At 37.2% G+C, this 14,855-nt stretch overlaps 1 protein-coding gene across 2 annotated transcripts in view; it reads left to right on the top strand.

Moving 5' to 3' along the window:
- PIBF1 (progesterone immunomodulatory binding factor 1) overlaps positions 1–14,855 on the top strand; it is a 127,680-nt gene that overhangs the window by 58,502 nt on the left and 54,323 nt on the right. For both annotated transcript variants that reach the window (XM_015851649.2, XM_032442063.1), the window contains exons 10-11: positions 8,332–8,497; positions 12,461–12,611. In XM_015851649.2, the coding sequence (XP_015707135.1) occupies positions 8,332–8,497; positions 12,461–12,611 (317 nt within the window). The remainder of the gene's footprint in view (positions 1–8,331; positions 8,498–12,460; positions 12,612–14,855) is intronic.

Here is a 14,855-nt window from a genome sequence, read left to right as displayed (position 1 = left end):
TTTTTGCCTAAGTATCTTGAAATACCTGTTCTGGTAGATGTTCTCTGACCAATTGTGTCTAGTGAATGCTCTCTACTATTCAAGTTCATATAGTGTTTCATAGGTTTGGAATTTATCATCACTAGAAGAATAAATATGAGCACGGGGATATCCATCTTCACTAAGCTATTGCCTAGGTAAAGAGAAAAGCATCTACCATTAGTTGTCCTAAAAATTACCTGGCTTACTCTGTTGGCTTATTTCTTAAAAGTAAAATAAAATAAAATAAAAAATAAAAAAATGAGGGTATAACAGTGGAATTATTTTCCACACCTTAGTACTTACTTGTTTCTTCACATCCTTTATTTTTGGTTAACACTATATTAATACTAATCAAATTTAATTAGGTTATATGAATAAATACTATGTTTGTTTGTTTGTTTGTTTGTTTTATTGAATCAAATAATAAGAGTAACCTCAGTCAAGATGCTAATTGGTTAAACCAAGTTTTTGCAGGCTAATGGCTAGGCAAGTGACTCTGAGCAAACTAAGCATACATCAGCATTGAATTAACACAGAACAGCAACCACATCCTCTCTGAGTTAAAAAAAGAAGAAAATGACATGATAGGAGTTGTTCGTGTTTATTATACAGTAGCCCAGAAGTAAGCACACACTTTCAGGAAGTGTATGATTGCATTCATTGTCCTTTAGAACTGAGGGAAAGCTCCCTAGTGAGGGTTTGTTATGCAGAAATCATGACTGAAATATAACTCCTAAGACTAGGCTGATGTAGTTTACGTCAATACTGTTGGAGCTGTGTTGTGGTCCAGGAGAAAATCTTAAGTTTTACAGGATCCGTGACAGATAAAAGGGAGCACAGTAGCATGGCCATAAGGTCATGGTCAACATGGTTTAACGGGTTTATTGCAAGTGCATCATCCTTCTTAATGTTCATTCTTCCACTTTTTGAAGAGATGGAATGCTCATCATGGTAATTAGGACTCTTTAACTGACCTTTCAGTTTGGAATAAACACAAAGTTAACCAGCTAAAAAAGTAAATAACTTCTATAGAAATTTATGAAGATATGTGTGTTCTACAATTTTACCTTTAACATTGCTTTTTACCACCCTGCTTTTAGCTTTGCTCTTTCTCAGTTGTGTTAGAGTAGAAAGAATATATAGATGAAGCACTCTAAATACTGCATAGGTAAGTAGTTTTGGATCTAGGTGTTCTTAGACTGCAGGTATTGTAAAGCAGTTGTTTATCTTGTTGGATCTGTCATTTGGAACTAGGATTTCCTGCCAACTGCAAAACAGTGTACGGAAGTGTTGCATCCAGGGAAGGTGTTTCAAGAGAACAACGATCCAAGACCAGTATATAACTAATGCTGCAAAACAGAAAAATCTGCTTTGAAGCAAACAGCTTTAAACAAGGCTTCTAAGCTTTCTGTCTCTAACAGATTTTATTTAACCACTTGCAAAAGTACCATATGTTTAATGTCTTGATATGAAGCAAATGTAACATCTGGCAAGAACTTGCATGTTAAACCATGTTTACCCTTTTAACATTTAAGCTATACATTTCTGGATTTCTTTCATAATAGTCAAAAAATACAGTGCTGGAAAAAGCTCTGAACATATTATTTGGGGAAAGCAAACTTTATATGAAAACTATTTCAGCAAACTTTTTTTATTTGTAGATAGCATACTGTATCTGTTTAATCATTTATACTAAGTTAATAAATACATTGTTGCTTTAGTCCATGTGAGAAATAATTTTAAATAATAGATAATTAATGTAAAGCTGACATAAGTATCTCAATTAATTACATGTATTTAAATTAAGAATGGTAGTTTTCCCTTTTCTAATAACCATAACAATAGATTTCTAGTTTATGAAACCAGACAGATACACGAGGCATCTGTTAAAGAAACTGAGCAATTAGCGTATTTAAAACTAAGGGCGTAGAGTTCCTACATTCCAGTTACTTGGTACACAGCATGTGAATTCAATTTATGGGAAAACTTTTGTTGCTCAGAAACAAGCCAACCGATTTTTAGTACCAAGGATCAGAAAGAAAATACCAATAAGATCTTTTGAGTACTCATGTTTGAACTGGAGTCTCAGAGCTTGCCACAGGTACGGACAGTGTATATGTGGTCTATTACATGTCTGAATTTAATTTAGACCAATTTAAGTTCCTATTACTCATTCTGTGACTCTAAGAAGAAGGAACAGCAAAGAAGATTTTGTTCATAGAATCATAGAATCTTTAGAATTCAAATGGACTTCTAAATTAAATGTCATCTAGTACAACTCCCTTGTAATGAGCAGGGACATATACAGCTAGATCAGGTACCACATAGCATGGTCCAGCCTGACCTTGAATATCTCCAGGGAAGCAGCTTCCACCAACTCTCTGGGCAACCTGTTCCAGTGCTTCACCACCCTTACTGTAAAAAGCTTCTTCCTTATATCCAATCTAAATCTTCTAGTTTGAAACCATTTCCCCTTGTCCTGTTACAACTGACTGTGCTGAAGAGCCTGTCCTCTTCCTTCTTATAGACACCCTTTAGATACTGAAGGCTGCAATCAGGTTACCTTCATTTTTCCAGGCTGAACAGCCCCAGATCTCTCAGCTCATCCTCATAAGGAAGGTGTTATATCCCTTGGATCATTTTTGTGGCCATCCTCTGGACACACTCCTAGGACACATTTCCCTAGGACTCCACATTTGGGCATAATACTCTGAGTGAGATCTCACCAGTGCAAAGTTGGGCCCTTTGGAGGTCTTAATAGCCACTTGGAAAATGTGAGGAAGTTAAGCTGTGATTTTAACCCCATTGTGAAAGAGTAGGGGTAGAATTTGATTAAGAGTGTTGAAGGATTGTCTCTGTATTGGAAAGATGGGTTTGAAAGGTGGCTTAGGAATTGGCTGGATAGCTGCTTCTAGAGCGTTTTGGTCAGTAGTTCATTGTCCAGTTGGAGATTGTCCAGGTGGAGGTGAAAGAAGTGTAGCACTCTTGCTACAAAGAAAGGCTGAGGGATCTGGCATCATTTAGCTTAGAGAATAGAAGGCTCTTGGAAGACCTCATTGCGACTTTTCAAATACTGAAATAGGGCTTATGAAGAGAGAATTTTTACAGTGTCCTGTAGTGACAGGACAAAGGGTAATGGTTTCGAAGTAAAAGAGGATAGGTCTAGCTTAGATATTAGGAAGAAATTCTTTAGTCAGAGTGTGGTGAGGCACAGGTTGTCCAGAGCAGTTGTGGATGCTCCAGACCTGGAAGTGTTTGTCAGATTGAATGGGGCTTGGGGTGATCTAGTCTAGTGGAAGACAGAATCATAGAATCACCAAGTACAACATCTAAACATTTCTTGAACAGCTCCAGGGATGGTGACTCAACCACCTCCCCAGGCAGCCCATTCCAGTGCCAGACCACTCTTTCAGAAAAGAAATTCTTCATAATACCTGAATCTCCTGTGGCACAACTTGTGTCCAGTCCTTCCAGTCCTGTCTCTAGTTATGCAGGAGCAGACTCCCACCTCACCACAACCTCCTTTCAGGGAGTTGTAGAGTTCAGTAAGGTCCCTCCTGAGCCACCTCTTCTCCAGTCTAAACAATCCTAATTCCCTCAGCCCTCTTAAGGCCTATACTCCAGACCCCTCACCAGCTTTGATGCTGTGAAGATGTCCCTGTTTATGACAGAGGAATTGGACTCAGTCTCTGCTGATCCCTTCAAGCCCAAATCATTCTGCGACTCCCTGATTAAATGAACTGTGAGGGTGACTGAGGAATAGAAAGAAAACCAACAGTTTGAGAATAGGACTAAAAGATAGGAATGAGAACTAAATAGGCTGGAACAAAGATGAAGAGAAAAAACATACCTCAAGCAGAAAGAATGAAAACAGAATTGGAAAGCATGAGAAACCTGAGTTGGAGCTGCAACAGAGTGGGAGAAGGACAGGAACATTAGAGTACGTGTTGGGACTGGAAGGAGCAGGATTGCAGTAGGAGAGGTTGGGTAGAAAATGTCTGTAGCATTTAGGTTTCTTTGCAGATTTGGCACTGAACCAAAGTACATACGTTTGTAAAAAATAGGAGAGTATAATGTAATTACTCTAAAGATCTTAGACCTGGAACTGACCCTTCTGTGGAGTCAGGATGATTTCGCAACTTACGAGTCCTTGAATTTTTTCTTTTTTTCATTTTTTTAACTTGAAAATAACAACTATATCCTAAAGAACTGTAGGTTTCTATAATCATGTTCATAAAGTTAGAATAGGTCAGTACTGACCTTTGTATAATCTTAGAGCGACTTCCTTTGGAAGATATATTATTTTATAGAATTTACTTGCTTGTCATTCCTGCTTAATAACAATCTTACTAATAGAATTCACTACTTCTTGAATGCTTAATTGTACAAATCTCATTGTCTTCCTATGTACTTCATTATTAAATTATACCTACTTTTGTAGAGTACTGATATTCATTCAGTTTTTGTCTCTGGGATAAACAATAGTAGAGGTTAACAGTCTATTCCTGTCAGGTACAAACAGTGCTATCTCAGTACATACATGACACTTGTAAGAGGTTCATAAGGTTATGTGTACATATGGTGAAAACTTTTGAATATGACTGTTAGATTGGGCTGTGCTGGATATGTCTTGTAGTTTACCCCATTGAAAAAGCAGTTGGTAATCTTGGTTTTCAGTTGGCTTTCTTTAGATGCACGCTACTTGGAGAAGTGTACTTTCTCTCATTGCTTACACTGAAGTCCATTTTGTGGCGATTTTAATGGTGTATGCAGCTTTCTAGATACCATTATATCATTGTCCACCATTTGCAAACTTCTCTGATGGAAAAAACACCATTCTTAGAAACCAGTGTTTAAGTCCCTAACAGAATATTCTCTTCTACTTTAAAATTAATAACTCCACTTTAGCAAACTTTAGGCATTATTAGCTCATCATCCTAATCACACAGAGACATAATGAAGTTGACATCTCATTTCAGATGATTCTTGCATGTTTGTTTGTTCTTTTCATTAGCTCACTCTGTAATTACTCTTTAATTCTCAACCCTTACTTCTTTGTGAAACAAAAACTATGCCGTATCCGTTTTATTAAAATTTTTTGATGGGAAAAAATCCTGTACACCCACAATAATAATGGTATTCAAGCATAGGGTGGATTTGTTTTCTGTTGTTTTTCCTGGAGACCATCTAGGTAGATCAAGGAATGTGTTTTGACATTGTGTTTCATGACTATATGTGTACCCATGCTCCTAGACTTCTGCTGAAATAATAGTCAAGAAGTCAGACATGCTATCTAGCCAAATAAAAAACTCATATGACAAAGAAACTCTAAAAGTTTTGCTGCAGTGGAGAACTCACTGGTGAGCTCAAAGGTATAGGAAGAAAATCTTACTTGAGGTCTAGTAGAAAATCATCTTGGTTGGACAACAGTTTCTCCTATACTAGCTCTGAAAAAAGGGCAAATCTTTTCTGTCATTAATGGAAGTGTTATTTTCCATACTACACATGAAAAGAGATGTGTTTATTTGTTGACAGAAGAGCATACGAAGTTGTTACATATCATAACTTGTAAGCTGTACCCTGATTCTCAAAAATCATTGCCAATGGAAAGCACGTGATGTTCTTCGTAACCTCACCAGTACAAAACATACCATGCCAATGTGAGCTACATAGAATTTCCAAAGTATGAAATCATCTTTTTGCTGAAGTCACCATTTGTGATTTTGTTGATAAGCATGTTCTGGAAGCACCTAGTTGATTGAGTGGACTTAGAAAATTGTCAGAGATCTAGTACACTGTTCTGGAAAGTTTGGTGAGGTATTTAGAAATATATGTAACTTCTGTTTATGCATGTTACTATTGTTTATGCTCTCTACAGATCATTAAACCTCAGACTAATTTAAGATCTGAAACAGTCTATGGGAAAGACAGAAATTTATTTTCTGTGAAGGCATATTATACATATTTGTTGTTTAAAGTCAGTAACTGTGACTTGCGGATAAATTTCATTTCTGCATTGCACTGCACATCAGATGGTGAGATGACATGTATCTTTGTGAAGACATGCTCATTTTGGAACAAAATATTCTTCCCAGGGTTGTAAACAACGTGCTTAGCAGAAAAGATTGACTGTCCTGTCTGCAGCCAATCACGTACCAAGTATGGAGAATGTAAGCATGCTGAAACTATTTTATTATGTTAAAATGAAAATGGGAACATACAGAGTGCAATGATGAAATGCTTAAAGTATCAGCCTCAAGCAAAATTGACAGCAGTTGATATCAAATAGATAATGGGCACTTAGCAGTTTTTATGAGAAGAAATGTCATGCTGCTATTGAGTAAGAAAGTTGTTTTTAAAAAAGTGATGACGTTTTTATGAGTTCCATTCTCTACTCACACAGCCCGTGAGAGAACAATCTCATTCATGCATTGGACTGTTAATACAAACACAAATGTTTACAGAGAACATCATAGTGACACCTGTTTTTTTCTGTTTATTTCAGTGAAAATTGCTTCCTCTTTGTATCTTAGAAACATCCCTACATCTGAAATCCTCAGGGAAAATGTCTGACTAATCCTTTTATTTTTGTTAAATGCTCTCAATCCTACCTAAAGATTAGTTACTAAATAGGGTAGAACTGTGTTGCAACTGCTATTTGACAAATGGCAGTTAAGAGCAGGACTGAGTTAGAGTGAATGTTTAGCTGGAGTTCTAACAATTTAAGTGGTTTCTGGGTGAGAAGTACCATCTTACATTTAATAGTTGTCGAAGGATTTATTTTCTGAGAGTTTGTTCTGTCTCTTCCTGAGTAAGTGTTAACTTTGAGTATTCAGAACATCTTATATAAGGAATTTCACAGATTTCATGATAGTCTATGAAGAATGATACTTGCTTTTCATTCCACATCTGCTAGCTTTATTACACACCACCTCATTCATCTATTGGATTGGAAAATATGGTAAATAATTGATTCTCAGTCTCATTCTCTATGCCACTTAGGCTGTTACAGACCTCTTATAACTCCCATTTCCTTATACCATCTCTTTTCTCTAGCATTCTGGTTTGCTTAATTAACCTGTTTCTTATGCTGTTATAGTGGTATTATTGCATGATATTGTCAATTGTCAAAGATCTTTAATACCCTTCTCTAACCTTTTACATGTTCTACTGTATTCTTTGTGAGGTTAGTTACTAGAAATATATTCAGTATTCATTATGCAGGTAGCAGTGTGGAATTGTAAAGGGACATGATGATTTCTGTATTTAATCTATTCCTTTCACAGCCGTTCTCAAAATGTTATTTTTTGTTTACCACTGTTTAAAAACGAGTTAAAGTAATGGATTTGTCTAATATAGTCCCAAGATCACGTTCCCAAATTAAAAGTTAACTAGGAGTTCTTCATTTTATGTATATGGTTAAGATCATTTTTTCAAACAGTGATTTGTTACTTTACATTTACCTCCTTTAAATTTCATAAGCCATTTAACACCCAGCTTCTTAAGGTTTTCTGCTGTTATTCACATCTGCTTCATTTTTACAGTCTGGCAATTTAGTATTCCATTAGAAAACTTTTAAGCCTTTTTTGAGATTGTCTATTAAGCATAAGGAATGGAACAACAGACACCTGCTTCTAAGCGGAATATTATTATATTGGGGATATATTGGGAATATATTATCTGATACCTTGTAAGTTAATAGATGAGAAATGTACTTCATTCCTGTTATTGAGAGTCTTCATACCTAAGGTTGATTGTGGAAATAATAAACTGTCATAGTCTGGTGTTTCTTTATGTCTTTGGTTATGGGAAGAATTATTGTAGCACATATCGATGATACACGTAAGGGAATTCAGCCTTGATATCATTGGTGTCTAACACTACTTCTCCTGATCACATATTACATTTGGTAAAGAAGATAGGAGGCAACAGCCTCCTCAGTATCTCTCCTGTGTCCTTTGAAGATCTCATTGTTAGAGGTATGGAATGTATACACTTGTATACTGAGAACAAAATTCATGCTGATGTAATATTTTTAAAACATAAGAAGATATACATATATCTTCTTGGTGGCGCAGGTGGTAGGAATGCCACATTGCAACACTGGAGGCCCTGGGTTCGAATTCCCCCTGTGGCGCAAGCGGTAGAAGTGCCACTCTGCTACACAGGAGGCTCGAATCCCGGGGGTTGGACTCGATGATCTCTAAGGTTCCTTCCAACCCGCACGAGACTATGATACTATGGTGATGATATAAATATAGTATTTTTGAATCTCCTAAACCTTTTTTCGTTTTTTTTTTTTGTTTTTAGGTATAGGCAAATGCAGCTTGGCACAGAAAGCAAAGTAGCTGAACTTCTTCACCAAAGTAAGTTAAAGTCCTTTGAAAGTGAACATATTCAACTCATGCAACAAGAAACAGCTAAGAATCTTTCACAGTGCCAAATAGAATGTGAGAAATATCAGAGAAAGCTGGAGGTACGTTATTAATAGTTTCTTAATGGGGCATTACAAAGTTGTTTTCAATTGTAATTTGGAAAGAAGAAACTTAGGGAAAAAAAGCACCAAGGATGTACAAGGTAGAGCTAGTATTTCCACCAAATTGTGCCGAAGCAGAACATTATGAAAAAGCTCACCAAGCTTTTCTGTTTCAGTGGAAAACTAAGGGAAGAAGAAAGCAAAACATTTTCTCATGGTGAGATGTTGAAGACGTGTGCTTAGGTTAACAGCATCCATCACAGAAATTCTCTCTGCATGTCATATGTTCGCATCTAGATACTTTACTTGGAAAGGATAGGTCCTTATTATACACCCTTATTGATAAGTCCTTTCTGTCTTATAATCTAGCTCTTGTAAGACTGCTTATTAATTCCAGTTCAGGAAACTAAACAAATAATGTACAGGAAAATGTACATTAAAACTTTTTTTTTTTTCTTTCAAGTAAATATTACAGCTCCAATACCAGTAATAAGCAAAACAATTTTAGAGCAAAAATATGGTGAAATTCTCTTGAAGGTATATAGACTTCTTGAAAGTATAGACTTCTCTTGAAAGTATATAGACTTTTTGAAGTTCTCTCACATTATTTAATAATGCTAAAATAAACTGATTTAGTAGAACTTTCATTACTGTACTTCTATTATAGGCTTATTACTAGGAAAACTAAGTTCAGATTCTTTTATAGGACACATCCAGAGGAATCCAATTTGTCATGGTTAGATGTTGATATTTGATCTCTGGCAGATCCTTCAGGATCTATTTGTACAAGATGAAAAATAAGTTGTTTTTAGTTCCCTGACACACAAGTGTAATAGCTTGCTAGCTCTTTTCAACAGCTCTGCATTCATTAACAGATGGCAATTTAACCCTCCCCCCACCCCCCTTTTTTTAACTCAGTCTTTCCAAAAATAGGTGGGAAAAAATGAACATTCTTTTGAGCCATTTTTTTTACTTCATTCAGAACAGCCTGTAAGTGTAATTACACATTTACTCAGTACTGTTATGTGGCTAAAAATTTTGCCTCCACACCCACAAAAGACTACAAAAAAACAGTTGGAAGTGGACAGCCCTAAGCACTAAGCAGTATCCTGCTATGGCCACTCTCAGCTCACAAGAGCCATTAGCTCATTAGAGGATCTCCCTGCACAAGGAGGAATTGGAGCAGATTCTATCCCACTATAACAGTGGAACAAGATTGAGTCCTCCTCATGAAACTGAATGTGTGTAAGTCCATGGGGCCAGATGATATCCATCCTAGGGTTCTGAGAGAGATGGCTGATGTGGTTGCCGAGCTGCTCTCCATCATATTTGAAAAATCATGGCTGTCTGGTGAAGTTCCCACTGACTGGAAAAAGGGAAATATTACTCCTATTTATAAGAAAGGGAGAAAGGATGACCCAGGGAACTACAGGCCAGTGAGCCTCACCTCTGTGCCTGGGAAGATCATGGAGCAGATCCTCCTGGTTACCACGTTAAGGCACATACGAGACAAAGAGGTGATCTGAGACAGCCAGCATGGCTTCACCAAGGGCAGATCTTGCCTGACCAATCTGGTGGCCTTCTGTGATGGAGTGACAGCTTCAGTGGATGGGGGAAGGGCGATGGATGTCATCTACCTGGACTTCTGCAAAGCCTTTGACATGGTCCCTCACCACATCCTTCTCTCTAAATTGGAGAGGTGTGGATTTGAAAGATGGACTGTTCAATGGATTAGGAACTGGCTGGCTGGATGCAGCCAAAGGGTTGTGATTAATGGTTCTGTGTCAGGGTGGAGGCTGGTCACAAGCGGTGTCCCCCAAGGGTCAGTATTGGAACCGGTGCTTTTCATCATCTTTATCAGACGATGGCATTGAGTGCACCCTCAGCAATTTTGTGGATGACATCCAGCTGAGTAGTGCAGTGGATATATTGGAGGGAAGGGAAGCCATCCAGAGGGACCTGGACAGGCTGGAGAAGTGAGCCCATGTGAACCTAATGAGATTCAACAAGGCCAAGTACAGGGTGCTGCACTTGGGTCGGTGCAATCCCAGGTATTTGTACAGACTTGGGGAAAATCTCCTTAAGAGCAGCCCTGAAAGAAGGACTTGGGGGTCCTGGTGGATGAGAAGCTGTGCAAAGTTGGTCCTGAAAACACATCACTGCATCCAATTTGTGAGATTTCAATGAAATTGACAGTGTGTGTAAACTGGACAGCAGAGTACATAAACTTAGTAGAACAGAATAAGAACTTTTTTTTTCCCAGCTGTCAGCTATGGCAGTTTCTGTTTTGGGGGGGAAATATGCTGTTATTGGAGATTCTGCATTACTGGGATGTTTATGAAATGGAGCTATAGAGTGGAAACAGAGTTACAGAGTGGAAACAAGGCTTTAGATGAAATGTAATTTCTTGTTGTTCTGTCTGTATTGGAACATTCAGATCCTGGCTGATGAGGTTAGTTGTGGTCATGAGCACTGGGAGTGCCAGCTGTGCTAGACTCTGAAGTTACTAAATAAAATTTAATTGCACAGACATGTTTAAACTTTGAGTAAGGAAGTTACATTTGAGTTGCATTTCCATTTTCTTTGGATATTTATTTTATTTGAATAAAATCTTGAATATTTCGCATCCAGCTGTACTAGTTCTCCTGGCACTTCCTTTTCCTGATAGAGATATGCCTTGAAACCAATGGTTTTTCCTTACAAAATATTACTGCAGAATTTAAACATTTCAAATTCTCATTTTTTGCATTTGTTCCTTTTGACTGAATTCTTTTATTTCTTTTCTAAAGTACATCAGTGCATTAATATTTTCTCATTTTTTTTCTTACATCATATTGATTTTAACTAATGTAGTCACTACTAACGTGGGACTCAGCTGTAGAGCTGTAGCTGCTTCGTGAAAAAAATTGTTTTTAATTGGATTTCAGCATACTTTGTCTTAAACATGCTAAAACTATGAAACAACTGTTTTATATGTTGCCAAAATTTGACCTATAAATGTAGCCTCCTATGACAATAGATTAATGTTTTCCATGTTTTTATATTTGTGTTGCTTATTTCTCTTAATACTATGGATAGCTTAGTATTTCTGACTGCATACAGCATTACTACTGTGTACAGTATGCAGTACTCCTGTATCTCCTATATTATATATCTCCTATATATCGACCTATATTCAATCATAATCTTCAGTGTGTGGGACTTATATTTATGAAGACACTATTAGCTAATGTACTACTTGATTACTTCAACTAGTTGGTTTTTATTTTCTTTATCTGCACAGCACATGGATTACTGCTTCACTAACCAAAGAATTTCATTCCAGTTGGTTTTTAATTAGTTCTCTGTTAATTTTTATAACTATCAGTTTGGTTGTTGTTACTCTCCTTTAAAATTATTGTCATTTTTCCAAGTTGAGACAAAGACCTTAGGAAATTCTGGGGAGACCTGATATCAGCCTTTCAGTATCTACAGGGGGGGCAATAAGAAGGAAGGGGACGGAGTCTTTGGTAGTGTCAGTTGTGATGGGACAAGAGGGAACAGTTTCAAACTATAACAGAGGAGACTGAATATGAGGAAGAAGTTCTTACAGTAAGACTGATGAAGCACTGGAACATGTTGCCCAGAGAGGTAGTAGAAGGCTCATTCTTAGAGACACCCAAAAGTTAGGCTGGATCATTCTCTGAGCAACCTGATGGAAGCGTAGCTGTCCCTCTTCATTCCAGGGAAACTGGACTCGATGACCTACAAGAGTCCCTTCCAGATTAAATAATTGTATGATTCTATAAGGTGTTATATGACATGGGAGTGTAGTCCAAGATAACATAGCTGAAAAGAACTACTTTTTTTCAAATATTCTAACTTTACCTGTGCAAAAAGTTGCATCAAATGTGATACATTATTGTTGTTGCTTAGTATTATATTGCTGAGTATTTTACTTATTTTTATTATTCATTCTCACAGGTGCTTACCAAGGAATTTTATAGTCTTCAGTCTTCTAGTGAAACACGCATTATTGAACTTCAAACACAGAATTCTGAGTTTCAGGCAAGACTAGATACTTATGAAAAACTTGAAAAAGACCTTGATGAGATAATAATGCAGACAGCAGAAAGTAAGTTCTGACACAAATGATATCTGTAGACGTTTCCAGAATTCTTGCAGTATCTTATTTCTTACAGCTCTTGGGAATTACTAGTGTCTGCTATTCTCCTTCCTCATGGCTAACAATTAAGAAACTATAATTATTTTGATTGGAAATACTAAGGAGAAGTTTCTAAACGTATCTTTATATTTTATTTTATTTTATTTTATTTTATCAAATAAACATGTAGTTAGATATATGGATGTTAAAAGTAATCATTTTTCCCCTCATTTATCTTTTGCCTGTTCTAATTATTCATTAAGATTATATGTAAGTTTGTTGGGTTTTTGTTTTGTTTTGTTTGTGACTCAAGTGACTCAACAAAGCAGCTGTTTTCTAATTCAAAGCTAGGACTCTAATCTCAAAGTCTCCTAGCCAGTGTATGAGATTAACAGGCCATTTTAATTTTTCAAACTAATTTGTGGATCTTCTTCTGTCTTCCTTTTCTCTTCTAAGAAAATATTTATAAATGATGTTTTACAGGTAGAAGATAGTTAGATAAGCTTTAAATGGAAACATGAGCCTATTATTAGACTGGCTGGTCTCTTTTCAGTAATGTGTAGGGACAGGACTAGGGGTAATGGGATGAAACTTCAGCATTGGAAGTTCTGCACGAAGATGCGGAAGAACTTCTTTACGGTGAGGGTGACGTAGCACTGGAACAGGCTGCCCAGGGAGGTGGTGGAGTCTCCTTCTGTGGAGATATTCAAGACCCGCCTGGACGCCTACCTGTGTGACGTGGTGTAGGGAACCTGCTTTGGCAGGGGGGTTGGACTTGATGATCTCTAGAGGTCCCTTCCAACCCCTACAATTCTGTGATTCTGTGATAATGTATGTACTACTGGGATTTAGTGGCATCTAGCAGACTTCAGTAGCCAGGGTGTGCAGATGTATGTACTTCTGCTCATTTTATACACTGTAGATATTTTTTCTATGAGGCAAAAATGAAGTTCAGAGTATTGTTTCCCCCAAAAAAAAAAACAAGGGGGGAAGGGGAAGGGAAAAGAAAATTTTTTTTTCCCACAAAAAAAAAAATTAAAGAATTTTTTTTTAATTAATTTGGTAAAAAAAGGTTTTGGTTTTGGTTTTTTTTTTTTTTGTTTTTGTTTGTTTTGTTGGACTCAAAGTGACTCAAGCAATAGCAGCCCCTGTTTTCTAATTCCCAAAGCTATTGAGCCTCTAATGCCAAAGTCCCTCCTAGCAGTGTATGAGATTAACAGGCCATTTTAAATTTTTACACAAAAACTCAATGGCCTGGATCTAGCTTCTCACATGCTCATCCTTTTCTCATTCTAAGAAAATATTATAATGATTTTTAACAGGTAGTAAGATAGTTAGATAACTTAAATGGAAACATGAGCTGATTATTAGACTGCCTGTCCTTCTTTTCAGTTGTGCGTGTGGGACAGGACTAGGGGTAATGGGGATGAAAACTTCAGCAAGGAAGTTCTGCCAACGAACTATCGGGCAAGCGAACTTCTTTACAGTGAGCGGTTGACGGATGCAACTCGGAACAGGCTGCCCAGGAGATGGTGATCCCTTCTCCTGGAGATACTTCAAGACCGCCGCTGGACGCGCTTAACGAAATGTGTTGAATGTGGTGTTAGAGGAACCCTGCTTGGCAGGAGGGGTTGGGACTCGATGATCCTCTAGGAGTCCCTTCCCAACCCCTACAGCAGTTCTGTGATTCTGGTGATTATGTTGTACTACTAGGGCATATAGCTCGGCAATCTAGCAGACTTCAGCTAGCCATAGGGGTGTGCAGTATTTTCAGGTACGGTCTACTGTCTGCTGATTTTTATACTGAGCTGGGCGTGAGATGGTTTACGCCGAAACTGTGTTTCTATTACGGGTTAAACAATGAAAGTCAAGAAGCCTGTGATTGAGTTCATGCTTGTGCCAACCTCGATACACGTTTTCTTGAATTTGCATATGTCTTATACCATGTCTGTATGAGCGATTTTATATAAATCCATAATAATTCCAATTCTTCGTCCTAAGTTAATTTGGGTCTTGTAGAATTATATATATTGGTTAACTAGCAGAATATTAGTACTTAAGAGAATCACTATTACTAAAAGATAACATCGCAAATATACAAAAAAAACACAGAGAGTGGCTTTTTCCATGGCCAGATAGTGATAGGACAAGGCAGAACTGTTTAAACTGAAGAGGGAAATTTGGATTAAGATGTGAGATTTTTATTCACTTAGT

Source organism: Coturnix japonica, chromosome 1 (genome assembly GCF_001577835.2).
Source record: "Coturnix japonica isolate 7356 chromosome 1, Coturnix japonica 2.1, whole genome shotgun sequence".
Lineage (NCBI taxonomy): Eukaryota > Metazoa > Chordata > Aves > Galliformes > Phasianidae > Coturnix > Coturnix japonica.
This window is presented reverse-complemented; position numbering and strand designations above follow the sequence as displayed.